Raw genomic sequence first — 27,752 nt, forward strand, 5'->3', positions numbered from 1 at the left:
CAGGAGGGCTCGGCAGCCCGGCCACCGCGTCCCGGTGCTCCACCACGCCGGCGCCGAGCTGCTCAGCGCAGCAAGCATCTACCTTGGTTGGCCCGGTTGAGAAAAGTCACGGTCCAGCGACCCAGAGGTGGCCTTCAGCAGACGAATGCAACTCATGTCAGTTTGGAACAGGAAAGATTTAAAATATATATAATATATACTTTTATTATTCACCCGTTAACTCCATTATATGCCAATCATGAGCTAGTTTCAGCAGTTACATTCCCTTGATCACGTCTTTACGAGGATGCAATTAAATCAAAACAAAGGAGACCGCTGACGCCAGCGGGGGAGCGGCGGCCGGCGCTGCGGGACGCGGTCGGTGAACCCAGGCGATGGGCGGCTACGCGGCTGGTTCGGTTCCATCTCTCCCGGCACAGGTCCGGCTTCGGCAGAAAGGATGAGGGCAGCACCTCCACCGGGCCCAGCTCCTCGGTGGCGCCGCGTTCTCCTGGCAAGGGCTCGTTTACTGCAACACCAGTCCGACCTGGGGGAGCCAACGGAGAAGGCAGGTCAAGATGGGCCCAACCGCCAGCATCCTCTGCCCCAGACACGGCTGCAGGTGGACGCAGCTTGCAAGCCCTTGCCGTGCCGGCCGGGAGGGCTCAGTGCCGTCCGTGCGGGTTTCCCCATCGGCTTTGGGAGACTCGAGAGCAGGGAGAGCCCTGGGCGTGCGGCCAAACGGGCGCACGGACCCTGCCCAGCTCTGATGTGGGGAGGTGACCAATGTTTGGGGTGTGACAAGCCTGGGCAGTCTGCAAGACAGCCTTGATTTACGAGCCAAGGTTGCTTCTAAGGTAAATAACAACAGATTTGGGAGAAGCTGCTTCCTGAGAGCCTGGTACCGGGACAGGCCCCTCTGCAGGCAGCCGGCACTGCTGGGTGTGATGGAACATGCTGGTGGCTGGTCCCAGGCTCGGCCCGCTGGAGCCACGGGCACCCCCACTGTGGGGTACGGCCCGAGAGCGGCTCCCAGCACCAGGCTCTCCAACCCACCAGCTCTCCTAGCAAGAGATGGGATTGCTCAAACCTCCCGGCAACCTCCTGGAGCTTTTTGAAATGCTCAGTGGCACAGCAAGGCCGGTTTAAGGCGCGTGGGCTTGTACCTACAGAGACCTGGCTTCACGCGCTCTGCGAAGGGAACCAAAGCCCCGTTACTGCCGTTAAGGCATTAATTAGCTGTGCGACGTAGCACGGGCAGGCTGCAGCACTGCGCAGTCAGGCGGCTGCTGGTTCTCAAGCACCGTCCTCTCCAAGGCGGCTGCGGACCGGACAGATGCTGAACCACATCGTTGGGATGGAGATGTGGTAGCAACCAGGTGCTGCCAAAAAATGGCCCAGGGCAGGCAGACAGGGTGTCTACAGCTGCAGCGTTTGGAGAAGCTGGGTGGGGAGCGAGCTGCTGGCCGTGGGGACAAGGTGACACCCCAGTGATCCCGTGGCTCAGCCGCTCCGCACATGCTACGAGTGACCGTGCTGGCAGAGCTCCCCATCGTCACGGGGTCCTGCTCAGCAGCGACCCAATGGCTCTCAAGCTCTAGAGGGGTTGTTGTTCGTCTCGTCCCCCCACAACAGCCCAACACACAGGCTACAGGGCCGCACGGTGACACCCGGGTCCTGTGCGGGCTCACAGAGCACAGCAACCACCTCCCAGGTATGGACAAGTGACTGTCAACCACCGGTGTCACATCTGTCACCCTGCAGAACCTCTGCCTGTCTCTTCTCTGTACCTGGCCTCCTTCCACAGAGGGAAGAAGTCGGTCGTGCGGCCGTGCGTGAGGGTAAGGACTCTGAACCTGCACTAGTCCAAGAGTAAAACGAGCCTGCGGAGACAAGCGGTGGGCGCTTTTCCCCAGGGACACCCCCTGCGCAGGCACAGAGGGGACAGCACAGAGGAGCCGTCACTGGATCCACCCGTCACTGTGTGTACTGCCGGCCCAGGAACGCCGAGGCGCGTGCGACGGCAAACTCATCTCCCTGGGGGCTGCGGGGCCAAGACCCCTTCCCGTGCGCTGGAGGACCCCACCGCCCCCAGGCACTGACCTTCTCTGGTGCCATGCTGGGACACTTCCAATTGTACAGGTAATACTGCAGGTTCCCATCCCCAATCCCAAACTTCAGCTTCTCCAGGAAGGTTTTGTTTTCCATGAGATCCAGTGCATTGAAGACGTCGAATCCTTTCTGCACGGGCAAGACACGAAGCCGTCAGCTCCTCCTGCTCACATGCTGGGAAGTTCATCCCATCCGCGAGCTGCCTGCCCCCTCTCCTGCCCAGCTTTGCACCCCCAGACGAAGGGAGCGAGGCTGATGGAAGAGAACTTAGCATCGGTGTACCCACCCTCAGCCCAAGCGCTACAGACGTACAGCGATACAGTTTGCTATAAGAAACAAGTAGACACCCTGAGCTCAGCTCAATGCTGCCCCGAGGGTTCAGGCTACCCCTGCATCCCTCTCCTGGGATCCTTTAGGATTTGGGTACAAGCCCTGCCCCGTGACCGGCCCTCCCCATAAATCCAAGGGTGGCCAGGCGAACGGTGAGCTGCCCGGTGAGCTGCCTGGTGCCCGGTGAGCTGCCTGGTGCCCAGCAGTGCCGCCCCAGCCCTGTCATCACTCACCGACTTGGCGAGTATGAGAGCATCGCTCATGAGGTCGATGAGAGGCGTCTTGGTGTGAACGTTGTAGAAGGAGTAAGCAGCTTTCAGGCTCTTGTGAGTCGGGTGGTTCATGATGGTGGAGGGCAGCGTGTAGAAGCTCAGGAAGTCTGTCACCTCCCCTGGGGCGCTCTGGAAGCCAGAAGTGACACCACAACACGTCAGAGCCAGGACAAAGCCTGGCCGGAGCCTCAGAGGGGCTTTGCCAGTCTGAGTGACGTGTGGGCTCCCTGCGAGGAGACTTGGGGCAGCCCGGGATGGAGAGGCACCATCCTCCAGCAGCTCAAACCTTCCACCCTGGAAGAGCATCTCACTGCCCAGGGCAGCAACCTCCCTGATCGCTCCCACAGCTCGCTGCACACTCCCAGTGGAGGCAGAAGCCCAGGAAAACACCCCCCCGTCTTGCTCCTGTCCCCTCACCTCTACCACAAAGGTGTCGATGATGTTCTCCTGAGGTAAGAACCAGTGCTCCACCTCCTCTCGGCTCATGACGGGCGTCAGGTGGAACTGCTTCAGGTACTCAGTCAAGAGTTTGTGCACTGCGGAGATATCTCTGTGCTCCATTGGCCGCAAGCCGGGAGTCTTGGGAGTCTACAGAAAGCAGGACAAATCGTTTGCGTTGCTTGCACAGTGGCTTTTATCACCCAAGGGCTCTCCGACAAGCAGCACAGAGATGCTCTCTGCTTAGATCAGCCCATTTTCAGTCCCACAACCCAGCACTCTCCCCCCAGCCCTGCTTGCCTGGCAGAAGGATGGATGCGATCGGCCGTGACACCGATGGCAAAGATCGCAGAGAAGCACAGCGGGTCCCAAAGCCCCACGTGCCAGGTCAAGTCCCGCTGGAAGTGGCCTCCTAACCACTAACGACACAGAATCTCTGCTTCCCTCCAGTTCTCTGCTCCTGCTCACAGCAGGGACGGGCTGGGAGACGTGCCCCAGGCACCGCAAGGAACCACCTGATGTTATTTCCAGTTGGACTCGATTTCTAATCTAGAGTTGGCATTGCTCAGCAAAGCCCACATCAAGCAGCACGGACTGCTTCTGGGTCTGGGTTTCTGCGCAAAAATCGGTAGCTACAAAACAGCAGCTGGTGCCGTTGCTGAGGCGGGAGGCAGGAGACAGGAGCCCAGCACTGAAGCAGCGCTCTCCAACCAAAACGAGCAGCTCTGACCAACAGAAGGAAGCCAACAAGGTCGGGGAAGGTGGTGGCAATTTTAATGCTTTGTTTGTCTTTTCTCCCATAACCAGCTGGGGAACTTCCCCAGCAGGACAACTGCAGTGACAGAACCGATCAGTTTGACGGAAGAATGAGGGACTGACCCAATTCAAGGTCACTCCGAGGCTGTGTTTGGACAGATGAAGGCTGTCATATCTGCGTTCTCGTTTTACCAGGAGGACAAGATATGACTCACCATGAAACAAAAGCTCATGGGGTCCTCTAGCTGCAAGAATTTGCCCTTAAAATGCAGGTACCCAGGCAAAAATAAATAAAGATTAAATAAAGCGCAATGGCTTGACAGAGTCATTTACCACATGAAACAAACCCCAGTTCTCCAGGCAGAGGACACGACCTCAGCCAAGACGTTTGTGTCTCCAGTTCCCAGCCTCACCCCTTGCTCAGCGAGGAGCAATTTGTGAGCTCTGCCTCCGCAGCTCACAGCCCCGGCTGGCACCCACCTCGGGCAACCGGTAAAGCTTCATGGTACGTTGCATAGTCATGTTCCTGCTCAGGTGGGAAAATTTGACCTCGATGAGTTTCCGAGGATTCAGAGACCGGTGCCAGTACCTGCAGAAACACACTCGCGGTGGGAGACTTGTTCTTGGGCAGCAGGGCGGCTGCAGGGGCACGAGGTTCTCATAGCTGCCATGAGAGGGCAAGCGAGAACATCACACCGGCTCCCGAAGAGGCCAGCAGCTCCCGCAGAGAAAAACAAGGGCGGCCTGAAGCGCTTGTGCTCAGAAAGTCTCCCGTCTTGTGATACATGAGCAGCTTAAGCAAAGCTACTGGACTTAATCCTGGAAGGACGGTATGGGGAGGAGAAACCTGGGCTGGAATGCTCTCTCCTGTCCTGAGGAATCCCCCACACGCTACACGCCACAGAGGGGATCCTGGCAGGGGAAGGTCTGCAGACCAAAATCTCTTTGAACCATAGACACTCACCTGCAAGTCCCCACAGGCTTTGGCAGCACCACTCCTGCAGTGTAAACAGCCTGAAAGATCCCCTCCAGATGAACCCGCCGCGTGATCTCGCGGATCAGAACTGGAGCCACCCGTTTCGAGCGCAACTTTTTGTGGACGCACAGGAAGTTTATCTCTACCATCTTCTTCTCTCTTGGGAAAGAAACAATGCAGAGCATGAGACCCGACTGTCCTGACCTGGGAGGATCAGTCCAACGCCCCAGGCAATTTACCTCCAGCCCCTTCAAAAGAAAGAGGAGTCAAAGCCTTGGGGAAGGCCAAGGGGCAAGGGCTGGGTTTGGAGAACTCTCCCTTAAGCTGTTAGCTAAGGTTTTCCCAGGGAAGATGGTCTCCATCCAGCCCTGGAGGATTTCTGTAAGCCAGAGCTCTAAGTTGGCCTCACTCATTGAGGAAAACAGCCTTCATGGCCGCTAACTGCAAGATGTCCTTGCACAGAACTTCACTGCCCACCTTAAACATCCCCCACCTTCTCCTCCAAGCAGCAAAGCACCTCCACAGCTGAACGGCGTAGGTCTGGCTTGGTTGGTTGGGGAGGACAACATAGCCAGACCTCCTCAGCATGCCCAGGAAGCCCCACATGCCAACAAGGGGCAGGATGAGAAATGCAGCCGAGCAGAACTCACGTGTCATAGATGTGGATAGTGGCTGGAATTGCGCTGATAAATCCAACCAGCTTCTTGCTGGAGACAACTCTGACTCCACAGTGCCACTGGGGCAACCAGCCCGGAGGACGCAGTGCCCTGGAGAAGAGACACACTTCAGAAGTCACGTCCCATCAAAGGTCCCCGACGTACCTGCTCCTGCCTCCCCACCCTGTCCTGGGATGCCCCGTGTCCTGCTCCAGGCTGCCCAATGCAGCTGTGGGTTTGCAAGCAGGAGGATGAGAGGGTGACAGTGATGTGACAAGGCAGGACTGCCGGGACCCGGGGCAATTCCTGCACTCCGTGGCCAAGGCCAGTTCTCACTAGTGACACAGGAGGAAATCCATGTTCCTCCACTCATGAATGCCCTGAGGAAACAGCAGCTCCGCTGCAACAGGTCTTCAAGTGTTATTGCTGGCAACATTACTTGGCAGCCACCTTCATCCTACAGCTCCAGGGCACTGGGAAGCTCCTCAGCTACTGGGATTTTCACAAACACTCCAGGGATCAAACCAAAGAGGAAAAAAATCCGGTTTTAGGCTCCCGTATCTCAAAGAAGCCAGAGGCAGGCAGGGCGGGGCGAGAGAGAGCCCTCTCACAGTGTACCTGGGACACCGCACACGCGCAGGGTGACAGATGGGGAAGGGAGATTTTGGAAAGAAGTGAGACGGGATAAGTAAAGGCAGCTGCAGCGCTGTCACCGGGATCAGGCTTGCCAGCATCCAACACCGTCTGATCCGTGGTCAGGATGCCACTCACCACAGCAGGAACTCAGGAGAGTAATCGAACCGGAACATGTTGTCGTCGTCCTCCACGTAGTTCTCGTTCAGAAGTGTGTACAGCTCTTTCAGCTAAAGCAGGAGAGACCAAGCAGGTTAAGAAAGATCTTCAGCCACCACATGCCCCAGCTGCCCTGAGACGGGACCCTGAATATGTTTTGTGTGGCCACAGCAATGGGTGCCACACGCAGCCGTGTCCCTGCTACCGGCACATCCCCCTGCTCCGGGCTCCTGAACCGGTGCCGCTGCAGAGCGGGGTAAGCAGCAGGACACACAGATAAGTCCTGCTGCCCTCAGGTCATCTCCCAAGGAGGTGGGTGACAGTCTGGAGGGTCTTCCTAAGGGAAAACTCCTGGCTTCAGGCATCCTTACATCCCCATGAAGAAACCAGGCCAACCTGGCCCACACAGGACGGGTGAGAGGTAACTGCATGGTGGGGGAAGTCAGACCCATCTAACTCCAAGGAGATGGCGTGACCACCAAGCTGGAGAGCTGCCTGGTGTGGCGAAGGACAGGCTGCCGTCCCCAAAACCATCTTCAGCAGTCCAAGCATGGAACTGTCAGCCATGCAACAGAGACGCCCTCCCAACACACACGTGCTGAGCTGCCTGTACTCACCACACCTCTGTCCCCAAGGTCCAGGGCATCCCAGGTGAAGCTCTGGGGCAAGGTGTATGGCTCCTGACGGATATTGTCTTTGTCCGGCTCAACGGGACCATGGGTGTTCACCACTTCTCCTGTAAGAGAGAGCAGGGAGCCATGAAGATGCTCTCTACCGTTTGAGGCCAAGCCTCCATGACACCTCAATCTGGTGACCAATGTGCCTCACGTCTCCCACCCCAGGCCCCTGGCGTGGGCAGCCAGGGATCGCCGTGTCACCCACCCAGTTTGGGACGTGCCACGCGTTCATTGTGACACAGGGGCAGAGAATCAAAACTCCTTCCAGGGCAATGGTGGAGCTGATCGGGCAGCAGAGAGGAGGTGACCAAATTGATCAGAGCATCAGGGCCACAACCACGTCCTCCAGGTCCGCATGCGATGCCTTATTCTTCCCCATCCCCACAATCCCAGCCTCGGCCAGCACTTTCCCATGAGCCGCTCCATCGGATGGCGGCTCTCTCCCTGCCAGCTCTGGCCCCTGCCATTTGGCAAGCGCCAGGGTCTCCTTCCCACTGCACTTAAAGAAGAGCTGCAGTGAACAAGACAACTTTTGTTGAAAAAACACTGACTCCAAAAGCCCCCAATTCAGCCCAGAGATGTCGGTTCAAACACTGGCTTTCTCAGGGATGTCAACATAGCGGCATCACTCGAGTGCTGCCAAGAGAAGCAAGCCGCGCTAATTAGGAATTCCCTTAGAAAGGGATTGAAAAGGTTTCCAGGCAATGGGGAGGTGAAGAAAGCCCAGAGCAAGAACTGCCCCCATCACACCCACCCAGGGCAGCTTCCAGAAACGCTCACCCCTGGCCGTCCTCTCTGTTTTGAGCAGGTGCTGAACTGCTCTGAAATCTGGCCCCAAAAATCCCACAGCACTTTTGTTACCCGACCCTAAACAGCCTCGCGTATGTAACGCCGTGTTCCAGAGAGTGCTCTTGAGCAAGGACCACGAGAGATGGCAGGACCCAGCGAGGGGCTGGCAGCCAGAGCACAGCCAGCAATTTGGTGTACGGAGGAGCGGGCTGTTTTGTGCTTCTCCTTCCCCAGAAGATACCTTCCACCCGTCCTCCAGGGTTTACCCAAGCAGAAATGATGTTTGCCATCTCCAGGATACTCTGGGAAAAAGGGCAAATGCAAGATCAGACTTTGCTGTCTCACATAACCCCGTGCCATCTCACTATGATTTTCCCAGCATGAAGCTGAGACCATCGCTCCCAGCAAACAGCCTTGGAGACCAAAGAAAGCCTCAGACTGGTGCTGACAACATGAAAAGGGAATCAAACACGGTGTTTGCAGCAAGAGGGGTCGGACACAACCCCATGAAGGAAATTACTGACGAGCAGCCAATTTGAAGCCATGACAAGCTTCGGGTAAATCTAGAAACTATGCGCTTGGACTCATTCTCTAGTTCTCCTCAGCTCTGCGTGGATTTTGCTGGGGGATGCAGGGGTGGAGAGACTAAGCAAAGCAATCCTGGGCACCCCGGGAGCGCTGCAGGTTTGCTCCAATTAGCTCAGGAACGAGCGCCTTCCAGCCACGCAGCTCTGTGTCAGCGTGCCCCTCTTCCTTTCAGAGCTGCGTGCTCCTGCCACGCTGAGAAACGCCTCACTACCGACAGCGGATCATTTTTGACGTAGGCTGACAGCGTCAAGAGCAAACTGCAGAAAGGGCTGGAGCAAGGACTAGAGCTGGGAAGCACAGCCAGGCTGTTTGCAGGGGGAAGAAGGGATGAAGAGATAGGATTCCCCATCTCCAGAGAGGCATGGCAGCTTGGGGGTACAGATGCTCGTGAGGCCTGTGCCTCCCCTCTCCCAGCTCTCCTGGCTCAGCCCCAGCGCCTGCCCGTGCCAGAGGCTGATGTGAGCCCAGCAAACCAACGATGTGGCAGCTCAGCACATGGACCTGCTTCCCTGAGCAGCTCCCATCGCTGGCTGGCCCTGTCTCACCCTGAGTTACCTTCCCTACCAAGGATCCCCTTGCTGGGAAGCTTCAATCCCCAGAAAGGGGAGAGCTGGTTAGCTGCCCTAGGACTTAGCAAGAGGAAGGCTGCCAACACCCCACATGAAGCCTGGGCACAGAGGGCTGGGGAGACCCATTTCAAAGGCTAAAGACTGAGATTAAGGGACGCCCAAATGCAGGAGGCATCAAATCGGATGTCTGAAATGGCTCCTCAACCCCCCAGCCGCCTGCACAGCTCTCCGGTGGCAGAGCTGGCCACTCAGGCCATGATGCTGAACAATAGACAAGTGTCATTGATGCCTTTGAAGCTCAGATAGGACAGCAGTGAGGGGCCGTCCAGGGACTTGCTTGCTGGCCAGAGACCAGCTTCTTTGAGCAGCCTGGGGACCACAAGGCTTCTCCCAAGGACCACGAAACGGCGAGGGGCTGTACGTACCTAGCTTGGGCACTGGCTGTGTGTCCCAGAACTGGTAGCTCCTCTTGCTGGCTTCCTCCATGGTTTTGGCAGGGCCCTGACCTACAGAGAAGAGCTCGATGGCTTTTTGAATCTCCTGGATCCTCTCAGCAGGTAAAGAGTTCACCTGAGGGCAGAAAAGGAGGGTGGAAAGACAAAATGAGTAAGCTGAGCCACCAGGTCTGTATTTCAGCTCCTCGTTAGGGGAAGCTGGAGCTGACCCTGCCAGGAAGGGGAGAGCAGGCAGAAGACTCACTTCCCAGCCTAGATTCCCTCGTAACCCTCTACGAGATGGATGAACCCTTTTACCAGGCACCTGCCACACACCTAGACCTGTCTTCTAGGCGCTCCTGGGTCAAAGGGGATAGATGAAGTGCCTTAAAATGCTTTAAGCTTCAGTTAAGGAGGGTGCTGTAAGGCCCAAGAGCAAACCTCCCTGCCTCACCTTGGCTAACACCCATGCAGAGACACCCTGGGTCAACCCACACCCAGCATTTGGGCTTTCTGCAGTGGCTTTTCTCTCTCACTGCCTCAGCGTCCTCCATCTAAGCTGGATCCGTATCCACAAACTGCAGCTTCCAGAGGAGTCCCTGGGCACCATGGACCAGGACAAGGTGGAGAGGCTGAGTCAAGATGAAGGACACTTTCCTCCTGCTCCTCAGGCAGAGCTTGGCAGGGTGGGCAGCTCTGCGCTGAATTCACAATCCCAGCTCCTCCCTGATTCCCGGTGAAGTTAGTTTGAAACGCTCAAAGCCCCAGTTTAATGCTCTGCACAGTCAGAAGAACAAAATATTAGAAATATTTGGATGCGAACTGGGCGTTGGACAGAAAACAGCCTCTGTTGATGTGCAAGACCTGTGTGTGTGTCCTGCCACAGGACCAGAGGGGACAAGAGGGGTGGCTGCCAGTGCTGGGAGGGACAAACCTTGCATGTCCCATGCTCCTTCCCAAAGCACTGGCTGCCAGTCAGGATTGGGCAAAGCCAAGAGGGGTAAGACAGACCCTGCTCTGACCCAGCTGCTGTTCTTATGTTAATCAAGCAAAAATCAACAACATCAGATGTCGCCCAAGAAGTAGGAGAAGGCGTTCGTTGTGCTGGCTGTGGGCAGGAGAGGAAGCTGGCAGGTGGCAGCGTGGCGGTTCCCTGCCTGCGAGGAGGCAGCTGGTGTCTGGAAAGAATAACTCGGAGGCACCAGTCTGACCCTTTCACCGCAGCGCAGGAACTGGCTGGGATATCCAGCCAAGGACCGCGTTTACCCTGGAGTGCTCCGCAAACACCTTCCGCAGCAACGGGAATTCCCACGCACGGAGCCAGGCAGGGAAATTACTCTAAACCTTAACTTTTTTGAGCAGCCAAGTGCCTAAAACCAGGACCAGGAGACTCCTTCCTTGCCCTAAGCTACATCGGAGAGGTTCAGGATGGGGCTGGCTGTTGTGTGGGGCCGCAACTCCACGAAGGGGTTGGTCACCTTCATCGCCTGGTCCTGAGCCTGGTCAGGCTGATCTCCTCCTTTCTCTTTCTTCCGTTTGGGTTTCTTTTTCTTCTTTTTGGCTCCGCTCTCATTTGCTGGACTCAAGCCGCTAGGAACAAAAGAAACATCATTGAAGCCTTGGGGTTTTCTCTTGGAGAACATTTATAGGGTTTCTGAAGCTCTCTAAAGAAAATACAAGCTCTCTGCTCTGAGTCCAAGTCTCCAGGAGGGGGAATACTCGGTGCACGGAGGGTGCAGCCGTGTACCCTCTCCCTGGCACCCCTCCCAGAGCGAGCTCCGTGCGAGCTCCCAGAAGGGGACCAGCACCAACATCTCCCACCCTGCAGGTTTGCTCAGCGGTGGGGAGCATGCCCCGCACCGGACCGCGTCTTTGCCGTCACATCACCCCGCTCGGCCGCGTGTGCCCAAATCCACCCTGTGGAGCGGTGGGGATGCCCAGCTCAGGCTTTTTCCTCCTCTCTGAGCCCAAGGATGGACGTGGGAGCAGCAAACACTGGTCTGGCCCTGGGGATAAGGCACCGCAGCAGGTCCAGGCGCCACAGAGGGGTCAGTGGCCAAGGACACTGCGCCAAATGTCACCCCACCTGCAGAGGCGATGATCTAGGGAGACGGGTGGCTGTTATAGTGGAAAAATATTACATTGTTATGCTGGAGCTGGAAAATTGAGACCGAGCAGCAAATCTCTTTGGGAGCATGGGGTGAGAAGCGCCTGTGCCAGGGCATCGCTCCTCCTTCCAGGGATGCAGGGCAGCCCCGGACATCCAGACGATGATGACCCCAAAGCAGCCGCAGGTGTGAAACCCCGCACCGAGGCCGGCCTTGCCCACGGGCAAGTCCGGCAGCGACCTGACGCCAAAACACGGGAGAGGTGCCTGCTCCCGGCATGGCGTATGTGATCTCATCCCTACATGAGACACCCTGATGCAGGACAGGCGACGTTACTGCTGCAGAGCTGGGTCACCACGAGCCGGGAGCCTCCCTGCCAGTAGCCCCCAAAACAAGGTTACAGCCTCCGAGAGGGTCATGGCTCAGGTGGAAATTCAACTCCAGGGACGGCTGGAGCGGGACCGAGCAGAGGGCTAAGAAGGGGGACACCGGGCCAGGGGCGCTTTGCCAGCTGCCGACACGCACGAGGGGTCTTCTGCAAAGCAAGCTGGGGGGATGGCGTGTACCAGCAGCATCGCTCGGCTCTGTCCTGTCCCTGTCAGTGCTGCCAAGTTTGTTTTGCAATAAAACCGCAGCATCTTTCCTCTTCTGTTTTCACCGAGGATGATAACCTATGTCTGGCTCGACGGGGAGAGGCCAGAGCGAGGAAAGCCACGGAGAATCCCGGGTGGGAGCTGCTCTTTGCATCAAGCACCACATCCACAGCACCTACAACCGCAAGGCCCACTGCTGGCAGGCACCGTCACCCACACCGGAGCGGGTCTGGCTGGAAACCAGTACGAGCTCTGCGGGACTGGGTCTGCCCCACCAGCCCCAGGGACCCCCCGCCAGCCGGGACGCTGTGGGAACGCGTCCCTGCCCTCCTGCGCCCGGGGACCTCGTCCTCTTCTCTCCCCAAATCTCTGCTTGGGGACCCAAACCAGTGTATTATTTACTCTATGATATAGAGGTGTCTCCTTCCTTGCACCCCAAAAACGATCGCCGCTTTCACAGCAGGGACCATGACATGGTTCTGATCTGCCCAGAGGCAGACGGTGAACCGAAGGCACCGGCCAGCCTGGAAACCCCCCGAGTACCACCTGCTCCCAGACCAGCTTGATGTCTTTACCAAACACAAGATAGCAGTGAAGAGGGTGGAGCAGGGAAGAGAAAGAACAGGCTGGAAAATATGTTGGAGCAGCATCCAACTATTTATTTCAGCAAGGCCAGGAAAAGAAGAGAGCTGGGAAGGGAATAAGGTTTAAAAAAAATCCCCGGACTGAGCAGCAAGTGAGTTTTGAAACCAGGGGAAAGTGGATAGAGAAATGTTTTTTTGAGGGATGCAGCTGGGAAGGCTGGCTGTGGAGATGCCTGCGGACAGCGAGGCCGCCGGCGCTCACGGCGCAGAAACCCGACGTGACGGGCAGCCATCGCCCTGCGGAGCAGAGACGTCTGGTTTGCAGGACACGGAGCAGCTGAGCTGGGGAAGGCTTTCCTCCGGACAAAACCCGAACAGCAGCACAGACTCTGCAGACAGCATTTGCTGGGGAAAAAGATTCCCGTCTATCAGCAGAGCCCCATGTGAAACACCGGGAGACAGCAAGCGTTTGCTCACCAGCACGGGGAACAAGCAGTTGCACAGGGCGAGCTGCTCCACAAAAGGGGGCTCGATGAGAAGCTCCCCCTCTTCTCCAGAAGCACACTAAGCGCTCGCAGCGGAGCAGAGAGAGCAGCAGCTGCGAAGCCGCAGCTCGGTGGGGATCAGCATCCCGCAGCACTGGCGACCCGTCCCTGGGGGGATGCATCTCACCTTTCCTCCCACCACCGGGAAAGGGCTTTACCTCCACCCGGAGAGACGCGAGCTCTGACATGACAGCAGAAGTAATTACGGCAAAGCGGTGCCGACACCGCTATTGATTTTGGTGACAAATGTGTGATGGGGTTTTATTTAACTCCTTGTGGAGGAGCATGGGCGAGACCTGGCAGATCCCCAGCCAGCTGGGACAGCCGCATCCAGGCCCTGGGATGAGCCAAACCATCCACCGCAGAGCTGCAATAGAGACATTCAACTGATTTCTTACGAATTTTAACACCACAAAGTGACGGCACAAGGAGGGTTTGAGAGCACATCTGAGGGCAGACGCTGGAAGCCGCCCCTTCCAAAGTAGACGGACACGTTTTCCCAGGTCACCTCCACGCTGGGATGCTGCAGGTGTCAGATGCGACAAACAAAATCCTCCCGGCCCCTGTGTATTCAGTCGGCATCGCTTTGCTTCATAAATCAGAGCTGCCAACTCCCAGCTTGCCGCTAATGAGTTCAGCCCAACCAATATCGCTTCAGCCCCACGTTGGACTTGCAGGTAAAAGCGCTGAGAAAAATCCTCCCTGATTTATGAGCAAAGCTGTCGTGACCTGGAAGAAATCAGGGTGGCATAAGGTGGGATGAGGTTTTGCATTCCCAGGCACTGTGGGAAAGGGCCCGCTCCAGCCAGGAGATGAAAATCAACCTGGCAGATGAGCCACCAGCAAAGGAAATGTAGGAAAATGCTGGAAAACCCAAAGGTCCCTCTCGTTACACCTAGGGAAGCAACAGTTATAGGTATTTTCTATTTTATAGTCCATTTAGGAAAGCAAATATCTCCTTCTTTACGCCCCAGCGTAGCTGCAGCCCCTCGGACGCTCCCCAAATTAACGGCATTGCCCCACCAGTGCCGTGGGACAGAGCCACCACCATCCAAAATCCCAGCTACCGCAGCCAATGCGACCCATGAAGCTGCCAGGGCTGAAGCCGGTTTCACCCCCCAGGAAGGGTTAACTGCCAGGCCAGCTCCTGTCCAACAGCCCACCGCCAGGACCGCGCTTATGGCTCTTGTTCTCCCGTTGTGTGAAACATCTTCCGATTACCCACGGGATGGCAACAGTTTGCCCTCCGATGAAGGAAAACACTTTTCCCTTCTCCTGGGAAGGGCATCGCCGCCGTCATGGCCGTTACCTTTCGCCGCAAACCCCTTCCCTGCTACCAGACGGCTCCTCGAGTTCAAGGGAAAGGAGCCGTCACCAATGACTACACAGAAAATAATACCCATAACCCGAGCGATCTTGAAAATAGACTTTTGGAAGTACCTAAATAAACCGGACGGGTTTGTTCAAGGCGAGACCCACTCAGACTCACTGACCTCCACCAGCTCAGCCCCTCTGGAGGCTGGGAAACACCAGACGCATCCAGTAACAAACTGGTGCTTGGTACCCGCGTATCTATCGCCTGGATCTGTGCACGCTCCCGCTGTATTCCCAGGTCCAAGAGCTTTATTTTTGCAAGGCGGGGGAGGAAAGCACAAGGGAGGACAACTCCAGCTGTGGCCGGCTCCCCACAGCTCCCTCAGCCGCGGTGGGAAGCTCTGGGTCAACACGGGGGGATTTCAACGGCAGAGGCTGGGAGTTATCTCCCATAGCGGACGTGCTGCGGCAATCAAAAAGCATCTTTCGTGACGCAAACTGAAATGCCACGCTCGGGCTCTCAGGCCGTCTCACACCTATGACAGCAAATGGTACCAAACACTGCTGGTTCTTCCTCAAAACCCAAACTGGAAATGCAGATTCAGACAAGGTCTTGTGCGGTTTGGAATTCCTCCACTGCACAGCCTTGCTTTCTAGTCTGAAAGGTGTCAGATGAGAAACAGTAGATCCCTGCTCTGCTGTATTTAGGTGCTGGAAAATCCTTCTGCCAAACCTGGGGCTAATCGGGCGCGGTACTTAGGCTGTAATCTCATTAGGGGCCGGAGCGAGGAGGGAGGCTCTGCAGATGGCAGAGCATGGGTCCTGAAGCAAAGCGTGCCATTACTGTGCTCCACGTAACACCTAAAACTAAATTCTGCTTGTTAGAGCATGGCGGTTGTCCCCAGAACATCCTCTCACGGTGTACGTGCAGGCAGGAGTTGCCAAACCAGGCAGCTGCCCACTGTCCCACCAAGAAAAGCCCCTTTGCTTTCTCCACACCCCATCCATCAACAACCCAGTTCGTGCCGCAGGACCGTCCCCAAGCTTTTCCCACCCAAACCCGCTTCCCCAGGTGGTTTTGCCAATGACAGAGGTGTTTCACGGGGCTGGGGCACTCAAATCCTCGGTCTCACCGCTGCCACTCGCTGCCTGTGAACCAACAAATCCCGCCGGGCTCGCAGCAGCTCCAGGGAGCAGAGCCTGTGCCATTGTCTCTGCCTTTCCACTGTCTTTTACCTACAACGGGAATAAACCCTCCGCAGACACCGGAGATGGGACAGAAGCCCTCTCCGCACAAAGGAAAGCGTGACAAATACGGAAGTGGGATTTTTCTTTGGGACATCAACTCGGGCGGCTGCAGTGGACAGCGGTGCAGCCACTTCCCAGTGCTGACACGGGACCGAGGCAGAGGAAACGCAATTCCTCTTTCCTGTCCTTAAAAGGAAAGGAAGTATTCCTCTCGCTAAGTAATATTTTTATGTTTGAAATCTCAGAGCCAAGATCTAGTGACTCTTAACACGAACTGGGCAGAGGCAGGACTCCAAGCATTGCTCTGCAAACCCCAGCGGCTCAAAGCATTTCCCCTGCCCCATTTTTGGGGACAGCGTTCAGCTGGGGTGACCAGAAACAGCCCCACACCCCAGCGTAACACAACGGCACAAAAATCAACAGAGCCGATGTGCATCAGGAAAGAAAACCACCACCTTTCCTACTGCTTGGTCTTTTCTCTCCTAGATGGATCCCCCATTAGGTTTTGGGGGGACAGGAGATTTGCCGGAGAGCTCCAAAGCCTCCCTGGCTTGCGCTCGTTATCACTGTGCCCGTCAGCCATGCTTTTAACGTTATTTCCCAAGCAAGCTGAACTCTCTAAGTATATTCATTACAGGACACTTCCCAGGCTGCCAGGTTTGCTTCTTGCACTTCAACGCTTGCCCTAGTCGGGGCAGGTAACTGCATTTTAACTCCTCGGGGTTGCAGAGGTGCAATGCCCACGTTAGGATATGAAGAGAGCTCAAGAACACACCTTTTCCTGACAAAGGGCAGGCTGAACCGCTGGGCTGGGAAATAACAGTGATTAAGCACCGCGTCTCCTCTCTGCTTGGCTCTGGTTTCCACAAACCTAATCATGTCAGAGGGAAAGAAAAGAAAAATCTCCCCAAGCACAGCTAAACCTATTAAGCTGAGACACGGTGCCACACCCGGGAGGGAAATAAAATATAAACGGACATCTGTGCTGCCATGAAAAACGCCTCTGTGATATTTCTTGCGTGACCTTTTATTCACTTCAGTCACTGGACAGGCGGGATGGCCACAGAAAGCTGCCGACGGAGGGCGAAGAGCTCCTCAAGCCAATGTGTCACAGGGCTGGGAAAGCAGCTGCTGGGGCACCGGGCGAGCGGGAAGAGGAGCCTGGTGAGGCTCAGGTGCGCGAAGCACAAGGCACAAAACCTCTGGAAACCTCTGGAAACACGTGACGTGCCATAAGCCACACGCAGCCGTGCCCTGCTGCATGCAACACCAGCGGGAACGAGGATGAAACCTCTCCTACAAACCACAGGCACGGCCAGGCAGCTCTGCACCTCATTAACCGAGGCAGCAAGGCGGGTACGACATCAGGGATTTTAGATCTTTCCTACCTAGGTAAGGCCCTGCCTCGCCGCGCGCGCTCCCAGCCCGAGTGTTGCTATTTCACCATTGCGTACCTCTGGAGGCCGCGCTCCGCGAACCACAGGATGATGTCGGCTGAGCTTTGCAAAACTCTGGTCTGTGTTTAGGATGGGATGGGTGTACAGAAGCCTGGGCTTCTTCCCGGGTGCAAGGGTGGCCGCGGGAGGCCACAGGCCCCGGCGAGCGGGAGAACGCACCCAACCATGCCAGCACCCTGGGTGCCACCGCGGTGCCAGAGATGGCGGGAGGGGAAGGGGGCTCGTGCTGGAGGACAGGGCAAACGTGGGGAGACACACCCTAACGCGAGGACAAGAAGAGCTGCGAATTGGGCTCGTTTCTCCCCCCCAAAAAAGGCACTCGCGGCCCATTTCTGGCTGCCCGGCAGACACCGCGCAAGCCGCCACCCATCCACGCCACGGACGGGCCCGACCCTGCTTAGCTTCAGGACACGCTCCCACAACAGGCGTGAATGGGAACCAGCGGGCCCGTCCCCCCCCGCCAGACTGACGGGTAGCTCGACCAATCGCAGCGCGGGATGCTGCCCGGCGGCCAATCAGCGCGCGCGCGGGGCGGGGCGCCGTTCACTTCCCGGCCGCTGAGCTCCTCAATGGGCCCGGCCGCCGCCGCGGCGGGCGGCCCCGGCCGCCGCTCACCCCCGGTTGGAGCCGCGCTCCGCCTCGTTCTCGCAGTCGCTGCAGTGCTCGTGGTCGTTCTCCTCCGCCGACGGCCGCGGAGGCCTCGCCGGTGGCCGCCTCACTGCTGTCTCACTGTCGTCCGCCATCTTGAAACGGGGCCTCGCCGCCTGCCCCACCCCCCGCAAACAGAGCGCGCCGCGATTGGGCGGCGGGCCGCGGGGCATGCCGGGACCGGTAGTCTACGCGGGGGGGCGGGCTGCGCCGGGGCCGGGACTCCGGTTCCCGTCGGCCTTCGGGGGCGCGAGGGCTCACCCACACCGGGGCCGCCACCCGCCGTGGCGGAGCGCCGCGGCCCGTCCTCTTCGTCCTGCTCCGAGGCCGCCCTGCCCGCGCTCCCAGCCGCTTCCTGTCCCGGGGGGCGGGCCGAGCCCAATGAGGGCGGCGTCGATTGGCTGGGAGACGGATCCCTCTTCTCACCAGCCAATAGGCGCGCGGGGCGCTGCTCTGCGCGTGAAGCCGGGCAGAGGGTGAGTGGGTGAGGGCGCCGTGAGGGGACCCCGGGCCCGGCCCGCTGCGGGCGGTGCCTCCGGGGCTCGGCCGGCCCTGCCCCGCTCCCCGGCCGGCCCCGCGGCCCTGGCCCGGCCTGGAACCCCCGCAGCCGTGTCACAGGTCCCGGGCTTGGGGAGGCCGCGGCGCTGGGCCCGGGCTGGGCCCTTGTGCAGCCAGGGCCCTGTCCGGCGAGAACCGTCGGTGCGTGGGGCTTCAGCAGCAGCCGAAAGGCCCGGGGGTCGTTCCTGGCGGCGGCGGCTTTTTCTCCACCAAGTTGATGATGTCTTTCATGTTTTTTTTTTTCTTTTAATTTCAGCCTCCTCAAGCCGAACGCCAGGTCTGTCTGTGCCAGGCCCCAGTCAGAGCCGCGGCCGGGTGTAGCATGGCGCTGGCAGAGGCCTTTCGGCTCCGTCCTCGGCCCCGCCGCATGGCTGGCTTCTGCTCTGCTCGGAAACCGGAGCAGTCGGGGCACGGGGAAAATTTGGGCACCTCAGTCTTTAAAAGCCGCTTCCTCGGGGCTCTGGGTTACGTCTCCCAACGTTCCTCACAGCAGGAATAACTCGCCGAGTTTTCCAGTCTCTGTGGCTCGTGTTTCAGCTTTCCCCATGTTCGATTTAGTTGGCACAGGCCAAATACGCCAAAAAACGGTGTTCTGGCTCCTGCCCGTAACATCTGCAGGAACGGGCAGGCCTCTCTACCCTCGTGTACAGTTCAAACCCAAGCTCGTTAAATATTTATACCTCGTACCGTGGGTCTTATATCTGTACAAGCCCTGTGACAGCGCAAGTGTTTTCAAACCCTGCTTGGCCACGGTTTCCAGACGAACCCTTCCAAGTGCTCTTTTACCCCTGCAGTAACTCTCGCAGCAGCCGCCTGCCTGCGGAGGTATGTAACGGAGGGACAGAAATAGCAGGTTTTTTTGGGACCAAGTCCCAGCTGAGGCTGGAGGCCAGAGCGTAGGGGTTACTGCAGTTAAAACCCTGCATTTACTCTACGCGGGCAGGAGAGATTTTTATGTATTTTTAAAAAACACGCGAGTCGAGCCTCCACCCCTGCAAGGCAGCGCACCAAAGGCCTGATTCTCCTCGTGCAGTGTTAGCCCTTGTAGGTTGTTGCAGAGGGTGTATAAAATCCTGCCAGGGAGGGCTGGATTTTAACCTGCAATAAATAGAGAAACAGCCCCTCTGTCGTGCCGGGAAGGACTCCCCGTGGGGACCGGGTACTCGCTTGGCAACAAAGCTTGAGATTACGTCACCTCCCGCAAAGCACTGATGTTTATTGTAAGTGCCCTTTCTGATTCCCTTTGAATTCCCCTTCGTTGTTGCTCGAGTTAAATCCATCTGTTCGCCTGGCGTCTTGGAAGGAAACGGAGCACGTGGTGCTGCTGCTGCGGGCTGGCGTCGGCTCTCGGCAGCCACGAAGCGAACGACGCTGCTGGCAGGTGCTGCTGGCTTTTGCTGTAACTCCCGGTTCCTCCCTCTGCTGAATTGCCTCCAGCTGCCAAAGGACTTATCCACCCCCAGACCACGGGTCTGGGTGCTGTTTGTAGTACCGAGTTATGACAAAAGTGTCTTTTTTTTCTTTTCTAGCAAAAAGGAAACAGTGCTGTGTTTTCGCCCATCTTCAGCCACCCTGCAGGCCCTGACTGCTGCCCTGGGGGGCAAAGCGGCGCGGTTCCCGTTCGTGGGGGACGGTGTGGGCAGTAGGTACCTGGTTCCTGCATGCGCAGAGTTTTTTGGGGCTGGCGGCTGTGGTGTGGGAGGGAGGTGTGACACCAGAACTGGGTTGAGCAGAGCAATGATTACCGAGATCGTTGGGTTTTTGGGGTATGTGGCTCATCGGGAGAGGTGGTGGGAGCTGGGTCTGCCTTCCTCTGGGCAAGAGGAAGCTGAGGTGCATCTACCAGCAGCCTGTGGCTTCTGGCCGAAGATGACGGAGCCAGTTTCTTCTCAGATGCAAGGGGCAACAGCCCCAAGCTGGGGCTCGGGAGCTTCAGGCTCCTCGTCTGTGAGGGTGGCGTCACCCTAGACAAGGTGACAGCGAAGTTGGAGGCTCTGCCCTTGGGGAATTGCAGGACTCAGCTGCACAAAGCCCTGGATGCCCATGGCTGGGGCCGGCGTTGGTCCATGGGGGCTGGAGAGGGGATGCTGGGGTCTGTTCCCCGCGCTGCCACGGCTGCCCAGGTCCTGCAGGACTCTTGCTTTCCCAGCCTGCCCTGGCTGTTGCTTTTTCAGGAATGCAGATACCACCTTGGTTGCAGGAGTCCCTGCAACTCCTGTCCAGAGCTGCCTCTGCGTTGCTGAGCCTTTTGGTGAACGGGCGCACGCGGGATTTAGAGGGTTGCAGGTTTTGGATGCAGTGGGGAGAGATCTTAGTGCAGGAACCGTGAGAGAAGCTGTCTGCTCTGGGTCGGCTGGGGGGTTACGGGCTCCCTCTCAGCCTCAAGGCCATGGGCAAGCGCAGACTGCGTTTAGCGCCATGTTTACAAGCTAACAGACACAAGTTTGCTGCTCAGAGCCATGATTTCTTGTGTCCGCTGGGCTGCTGATGACTGTGCTGGCTTCCAGGTGGCGTGGGGATGCGATTTACTTACTGGCTTGTGTGCTTTGCGTCCCGATTATGTCAGAGGTAGCTTATCTCCTCTTACAGCCCGGCTGCAGAGGTCAAGCAGGGCCCTCCCCCTCAGCCCTGGAGTTTCTCCATCCAGGTTGAGATGTTGTCTGAATTCTTCCCCTTTGTCACTGATCCTGGGTCACCCTCGACAACCCTGCCAGAAATTTTCCCTGATTTAGGGTGCTGTAGGTGTGACTGTGGCTTGATGGGTGCAGATGCTAAAGGGGAACGACTTGCATGGAGCTGCAGGTAAAACCAGCGGGAGGAACTTAGGGCTGGCTCAAGTTGCACATCCAGAGTTAGCAGGGTCCAGGGAAGCCTCATTTAACCCAACGCTGTTCTTCAGCCTGTAAAACAGGGGTACCCAGCTCAGCGGGGTGCCAAAATCATGCTAATGTCTCGGTAACGCCCTGAGAACGTATGAAAATGAGCTTTGAATGAAGTTGCCTGTTTGGGATAAATATTTGATGTGCACAGCGTGAACAAAACGGCCCTGTCCTGGCGTGTTTTCAGCTCTTTTTCTTTCCGTTTCAGAGCACAATGTTCCTGGTCGGACTCTCGGGTGGAATCGCGTCAGGGAAGAGCACCGTGGTGGCCGTACTCCGGGAACTGGGCTGTGCCGTGATTGATGCCGATGTTATTGCCAGAGAGGGTGAGTTTTGCATAGTTGATCTTTCTCCCTGAGGTTCCCCTGACAACTGGGATTGATGCGGGGAAGCGCAGACGGCAGAGGGTGCTCTGGGTACATTAGATAAGTGTTTCCCTCCCATTCCCCAGTTGATGAGGCTGCGTGGAGCAGCTGTCTCCGGGGGAATTGGAACTGGGATATATATTTAATAAAAAACAACAAAGAAAAGATCATGTCCTAATAAACACCATGGGGAGATCTTGCCCTGAGATTCCCTCTCCTGGAGCGCAATGCTTCCCAGCTTTGAAAGCCAACTCTGGGCAAGATAAATGCAGTTCTCTGTAAAGCGTGTTCCCTCGGCTGCTCTGACGTGCCCCCTAAGCCCCAGGACACCCATCCTGTAGCGTGGTTACGTTAGGTGGGATCACCAACACCTAGCTTGAAAGAGAATTTCCCTCTGTGCTGGATGTCGCTTGGTTGTAAATACCGAGAGACTGGTCCACAAAATGACTCGTGCCTTAATGCGCTCAAAAAAAAGAGGCTCCAAATATCCCAGATGAGAGGGAATTCGGTCTGTGCTTCCGCACAGCACACCTGCCTCTCCCTGCTCTGGAAATGTGCCGTCCTGGCTACAGAAAAGCCCCAGAAATCCAGATCTGTTCCCTCAGCAGGACTGGAGCAAACCCTGCTCTCTCCGATGACCTGCACGATGCAGGATGAGATGTGAATCCTGCCACGCTGCCGGGATAACAAGGAGAGCAGCGCTCGCTCCAGGAAGGGCTGCTGATTTTGTATGCGGAAGGTTTTGGGTCTGCAGCTGAGCGGTGGTGCAGGCGGTGTCATTTTGAAGTGCCTGCGCTTTTCTGTTTGGTGAAGAACTTACCGTGTAGCCACTCAAAGCTGTGATGCTCTTAACATTTTATTGCACTGTAATTCCCCTCAAGGTGTGGAAAATTTGCTGGAGGTGCTAAAAGCCCTCAGAGACGATAGGAAAACACTACAAATACTCCGTGTCGGTTTTCTACCAATCACTTAATTTTTCTCTGAGTCCTTTTTTTACATGTGTTTATTTACTATATGGATTTCACCCATCCTGAAACTACCTCAATGTGAAATTCCACAGGAGAAAGAAATTGGTCTTAAAAGACTTTTATTAGGTTGGCCTGAGGTTACAACCTGTGGCAATGTTCCTGGATTTTGCCGAGAAAATTATATACGGTCTGTCATGCTCTGTGGTTAGCCTCAGCTTGATCTTAGTTACGGTTTTATTACAGCATCCTTTTTGGTGGTGATTTTTTAGTGGCTTTAAAATTATACGCTCATGTAACGTCGGAGTCCCTGCAATTACTTATTGGGAATTGATCTCTTAGAAGGTTTCCATGTTCGTTCTCGCAAAGAATTTGGTGACTAAGGCAAAAGACAGTAAAAAAACCCTTAATAGCAGCCAGAGCCAACTTGTAGCAGCCAGGCTGTATTCACCTAGCGCTGAAGTTTTCAGCTAAAATAAACCTGACGCTGGACCCCGTCCCTTTAGGATTTCCCTGCTCGACTCCTGGCCCTGCAGGCAGTGGGAACTGGCCCAGGTTGCCTTGGCTGGTAGCCGTCAGCGAGTCCTCCCACCCGCCCTGCTGACTTCTAACCCCGAGCAGCAGCACGCACGAGGAGGGTTGTGGCGCTGAATTAATGTTTGCAGGATGCTTCGATCTCTCGGGTGTCAGCCCTCAAAGGGACCTTGGGCCGAGAGGGTTTTTTTTTTGCAGACGCTTTCCCGCAGCACTGATGCCAGGTGTCTGCCGGGCTGCGGCGCTGAGCCGCGCCGGGCTCGGTTCAGCATGTGCTGGCAGGCAGATGTGCTGCCCGCTGAGGAGAATAAGCTCGGTTATTTAATGAAGAAAACTCATTTGAGGCCGATCGCTGATGCAAACACCAACTGTGCTGTAGAACTGGCTCTAACCTCCGGCTGTTTAATGTTATCAGTGGTGCAGCCCCACTTCAAGGCCTATCAGCAGATAGTGCGTTACTTTGGCAGCAAGATCCTCTTGGAGAACGGAGAGATAAATCGTGAGGCTCTAGGAAACATTATCTTCTCCCACCCGGAGAAACGGCAGCTGCTGAACTCCATCACCCACCCGGAGATCCAGAAGGAGATGCTGAAGCAGATCTTGAAGTACTTTGTGCTAGGTAAGAGGCTGGGCAATTCTGGCGTCCCGGCACACCGGGACTCCTGCTCAGGCAGGAGCCGTCCCTGCTTGCTCTGCCTTTGGTTTTGAAGCGGGGAGAGGGAAGGGGAAGGAGAAAGGGAACCGACGTTGAGTGACGGCCTTTGTGCTCTGCCACCGGTGGCCTTTACGCGTTGGCGTTTGGAGGATTCGTTCCTGCCTTTCACTGCTGCCCTTCACCACCTTCTTCTTCAATGGTTTAAAGTACATCTGTAGGGCCTGAGAAAAGCATTGTGAGGCCTCTTCTGAGATTACTTGCCGGATAATGTCATACCTTCCGAAATGGCCAAATATTCTTCCCTGCCCGCCCCCCTCCCTGGGCTTCGATGAAAGCTGCGGAGCCCTTTAACTCTCAATAAGGTGAGAAACGGGCTGACAGCTGTGGTTTCCAAAGTCCCGCTTTTTCCCCTGATGAATATAACAAATACAGCTGTCAAACTTGGTCTAATCAAATGCCAGATAAGATCACCAGCTGTTTTGGAGGTCTCCGTGTAGACAGAAGGATGTCTTCATAGAGTCAGTCTGGTTTCGCGCAGCTTATCAAAGCTGAGCCCTGTGACAGCTGAATAGGCCTGTGCCGGGGCACCGCGGGGGCTGTGCTCTGCTGCCGGGCGAGGAGGAGGAGAAAGCGCAAAGGAAGCAACAGGCAGGAAAGCCGGGAGCCAGAGATGGAGTCTTGAACCCAGGGCTGCAGGCTGGGGAGGCGGATGCTGTCCTGCCCCTCGGCGAGAGCGCCGTGTGTCTTCAGCAGGCTGCTCTGTCCTCATTAGTCAGGTTTTAATGATTTGGGATAGCTGGATGTTGTCTCTAAGGACCGCTGTGTAAGGAAAGCTCTTATCGATCAAACCGTAGGGCAGCCAGAAGTCTCTGGGCGGAGATGCTGGTAAAATGGTGGCTCGTTGGATGATGATGTCTTTGTCAAGGCTTTTATTGCTGTGGCCAGCTCGGTTAGGGGGTTTGGGTTATAAGGAGGGGACACCAGCAAAGCTGGAGGTGTCCCCGCGGCTGGGACACACACGGGGGAGCGAGGTCCTGACTCGCTGCTTTCCCCTGCCCTCGCCCGCTCCTCCACGGGGCGCACCCCCGCGTACCCCCGACGCTGCCGTCTGGGGGGGAGCTGGCGCTTGCGAAGGGCAGAGGCGCGTGGAGAGCCTGGGGTGGGCTGCGGCGTCCAGGAGGATGGTGGCTGGTGGTTACGAGCTCTCCCCCGCCAGCTGCTCCGCGTGGTGACAGTGGTTTTGAACCAAACTTGGCCGGTTTTGGTGAGGTTTCAGGCCCTGGGGCTGTGCCTGGAGGCACCCCTGCGTTTCAGTGTCACGGCGGTGGGAGGTCTGCAAGGATTTCCTTGCTCCCCTTGGAAAAATGGAACTGTTTAGCCAAAGCTTTCCATAAAGGGAAGAAAACTGAGCTGGGAAACATGGGCTCAAATGATCGCAGCCTGGCAAAGTCTTGGACAAGTGAGAGAGAGGAGAGCAAACTCTGCTGTGGGCACTGCTCCCCGGGAGAGGCCAGCAACGACGGCCTGCCTGCCGCTCTCGCCAGCCAGGCACAGGCGCTTTCGTTTGAGCTTCTCGTTTCAGCTCCTCATTATATTTCTGCAGCTTCACCTTTGGTCTGAGATCATCCAGGTTAGGGTTTGTTTTTAGGTTGTGGGTTTTCGATTTGTTTTTGGTTTTGTTTTTTTTTTTTTCCCCTCCTCTGGAAACTTGGAATGAAACCATTTCTTCCCTCGGAGGAGGAGGGGAGGAGGAAAAGCAGGCTCTGCCCTCCTCGTCTGCAACCGCAGAGCCGTAGAGCTCTCCCGCTTGCTTTGCTGGAGCAGCCGTGGCCGCGGTGTGCGTGCAGCACGAGGGATTTGGGAATCTGAGTAACGCTATTCCCTTTTCTGGGGGGGGTGGGGTGTTGTCATTTCTGCAGGCTACCGCTACGTGATCCTTGACATCCCTCTGCTCTTCGAGACCAACAGATTGACCAAGTTTATGAAATACACGGTCTTGGTTTATTGGTAAGTGCCACGTTAACCATGAGGACTGGGACGCTGCCACCTCTCTTAGAGGCTGGAGGGGACCATCACATCCCTCCTGCTCCGGAGAGGATTTAGCTTCGGCCTTGGCGTGAAGCCTTTCGATAACGCCGCCTCTTTTCTGTAAGCGTGAGAAGCGACACCTTCCTTTATCCTAGCGTACGAGGGGCTTCTTACTGAGGTTTCCCCGAAACCTGGCACCATCGTACAGGGGGAATCTCTGTCTTTGAGCCCCTCACAACCCGTGCTCCGTTGGCTGGGGCAGGATTTGGGGCGCTGCCCCAGGGTTACGGGCCATGAGAATGCCAAAAACACCCAACGGGGTCAGGCTGGGCAGCGCTGCGGGTGCTGGCTCCACGGATCTGAGCGCAGGATGCCTGCGCCGGATCCGAAATGAAGCGGGGAGCATCTCTCCCCTACGCTTTACCCCGGCTTTTCCCCCTCGTGCCAAGGAAGGCAGGCAAACCCCATCTCCCATCCCGGCAGCGACCCGCCGACGCAGCTCTCTCGGCTGATGAAGAGGAACGGGCTGTCCCAGGCGGAGGCAGAAGCTCGCATCACCTCCCAGCTGCCGCTGGACGAGAAGCGCAAATTAGCGAGTCACATCATTGACAACTCCGGGGACCGGGAGAGCACACGCCGGCAGGTCCTGAGGCTGCACGCTCACCTGGAGGATTCCCTGGATTTCCTCTGGCTGCGGCTGGCGGCGGGCACGGTTGTAGCCGGGCTTGGAGGGCTGGTGTACTTCCTTCTCCGGCATTTCATGTCTTAATTCACCTTTTCTTTTTGTCGTGGAAGAGGCCTGAATTTCCAGGTTTGAAAAGGGCAATGAAAGGCCACTTCTTTTAATGAGCTTTGCCAGCTGAATGCAGACAGCGGCGTGAGGCGTCTCCTTGCAGACTTCCCAAGGTGAACGTAGGGATATTTTTTTCCGGCACAGTCTCCCCTCTCCTTTCTTCCTGCTCAGGTTCTTACCCATCACCTGTGTCTGCGGGGCAGGACTGCTCCCTGTGCGTGGCTGCGGCCCGTGGAGGGGCCGAGACCCTCGTTACCCCGCCGTGGGTCTGTGGGGTGGGACTCTGGTGAATTTAGGCACTTTAACGTCTTCCAGGACAATCTCTTCACTGGTGGCCTCTCCGCTCCCGTTTCTGCTAGCAGGTGTCCCCAGGTTGATCCTCTCCAAGCTCGCAGCCCCTGCTAATCTGAATTTAGATGTGGGATTTCCCCTTCTTTCACGTTGATTTAATGGAAATGTGTTAAATCTGCCGGGGGGGGAGACAGAGGGCACCCCGTGTCACAGGGGTGAGGTGTTCAGCTGGCCGCTCGCCCTCCCTCCTGCCCTCTGTTTCTGCGATCAGCGCTTGTGCGTCGCCCTTGGCTTTGGATCTGAGGGTCTGATGCGTCCCGGGAGCAGGCTGAGACCTAGGACCTGCCCCGTTGAAACTCGTTTACTGCTGTTTGAATTTTCCTTTGGCGGCAGTTTCCCCGTGGGAGAGCCCGAGGAAAGCGGGCGCTGGCTCTTCACGTTCGTTTTAATAAAGTGCTAAACAGCAGCCGGCTCCCCGCGGCTCTGCAACCTGCGGGCTGCCGGCGCTGCTCTTTCCTGGCCCGCTCCCAGGTCGTTCCTATGCCGGGGCACGGCTGCGCTCTGTAAAGTTCACCGCACGCAAGCAGAGCTGACGAGTGCGCTCGTGCTTTTTCCCCGGTACGCATCCCTGTAGCGGTCCCAGGGAGCTTCTCGGAGCATCGGTGCCCGCCGTGAGCTCACTTAGGGGGGGCTGTGGCTTCGTGTCGGCTCTGGGCACCCCACAGCGTGGCTCTGGCTTCCCAGGATGCCATCCTGGGGCTCGCAGTGGTTTTCTGTGGTCAGCGCTTTCCCCCCCGCTGCCACCTCCCTGTCGCAGCC

The 27,752-nt window shown here is 56.9% G+C and overlaps 2 protein-coding genes across 14 annotated transcripts; one reads left to right on the forward strand and one right to left on the reverse strand.

The window, feature by feature from the left end:
* Positions 1 to 186: 186 nt before the first annotated feature.
* On the reverse strand, positions 187 to 18,180 carry NMT1 (N-myristoyltransferase 1). Its single transcript, XM_087770027.1, has 12 exons — positions 17,833 to 18,180; positions 10,847 to 10,958; positions 9,360 to 9,504; positions 6,929 to 7,047; positions 6,291 to 6,382; positions 5,514 to 5,630; positions 4,852 to 5,022; positions 4,368 to 4,476; positions 3,111 to 3,281; positions 2,655 to 2,822; positions 2,083 to 2,220; positions 187 to 526 (listed from the first exon to the last, which is right to left on the reverse strand). Exons 1-12 carry the CDS (start codon positions 18,036 to 18,038, stop codon positions 506 to 508), a joined length of 1,569 nt encoding a protein of 522 aa, XP_087626153.1. The 5' UTR covers positions 18,039 to 18,180; the 3' UTR covers positions 187 to 505.
* Positions 18,181 to 18,201: 21 nt separating this feature from the next.
* On the forward strand, positions 18,202 to 27,452 carry DCAKD (dephospho-CoA kinase domain containing). Of its 13 annotated transcripts, none has more exons than XM_087770030.1 (7): positions 18,202 to 18,341; positions 18,680 to 19,643; positions 19,953 to 20,069; positions 21,511 to 21,628; positions 23,582 to 23,785; positions 25,741 to 25,828; positions 26,333 to 27,452. In XM_087770030.1, the coding sequence occupies exons 4-7, from the start codon at positions 21,517 to 21,519 to the stop codon at positions 26,616 to 26,618; spliced, it is 690 nt and encodes a 229-aa protein (XP_087626156.1). In that variant the 5' UTR covers positions 18,202 to 18,341; positions 18,680 to 19,643; positions 19,953 to 20,069; positions 21,511 to 21,516; the 3' UTR covers positions 26,619 to 27,452. The 13 variants fall into 13 exon arrangements, with proteins under 13 accessions (XP_087626156.1, XP_087626161.1, XP_087626162.1 ...); XM_087770035.1 differs by having other exon boundaries at positions 18,680 to 18,700; XM_087770031.1 differs by lacking the exon at positions 18,202 to 18,341 and adding an exon at positions 19,727 to 19,804 and having other exon boundaries at positions 18,350 to 19,643.
* Positions 27,453 to 27,752: the final 300 nt, after the last annotated feature.

Source organism: Nipponia nippon, unplaced genomic scaffold (genome assembly GCF_047370975.1).
Source record: "Nipponia nippon isolate SJK-2023a ecotype South Korea unplaced genomic scaffold, ASM4737097v1 scaffold_32, whole genome shotgun sequence".
In the NCBI taxonomy this organism is placed as follows: domain Eukaryota; kingdom Metazoa; phylum Chordata; class Aves; order Pelecaniformes; family Threskiornithidae; genus Nipponia; species Nipponia nippon.

Coding starts and splice junctions, on each gene's coding strand:
- NMT1 (XM_087770027.1), bottom strand. CDS start 18,038: ATGCCCCGCGGCCCGCCGCCCAATCGCGGCGCGCTCTGTTTGCGGGGG. Junction 7,048..9,359: donor ACAGCCAGTGCCCAAGCTAG/GTACGTACAGCC, acceptor TCTCTCTTACAG/GAGAAGTGGTGAACACCCAT. Junction 3,282..4,367: donor AGCTTTACCGGTTGCCCGAG/GTGGGTGCCAGC, acceptor TGCTTTCTGTAG/ACTCCCAAGACTCCCGGCTT.
- DCAKD (XM_087770030.1), top strand. CDS start 21,517: ATGTTCCTGGTCGGACTCTCGGGTGGAATCGCGTCAGGGAAGAGCACC. Junction 23,786..25,740: donor CTTGAAGTACTTTGTGCTAG/GTAAGAGGCTGG, acceptor TCATTTCTGCAG/GCTACCGCTACGTGATCCTT. Junction 25,829..26,332: donor TACACGGTCTTGGTTTATTG/GTAAGTGCCACG, acceptor CCATCCCGGCAG/CGACCCGCCGACGCAGCTCT.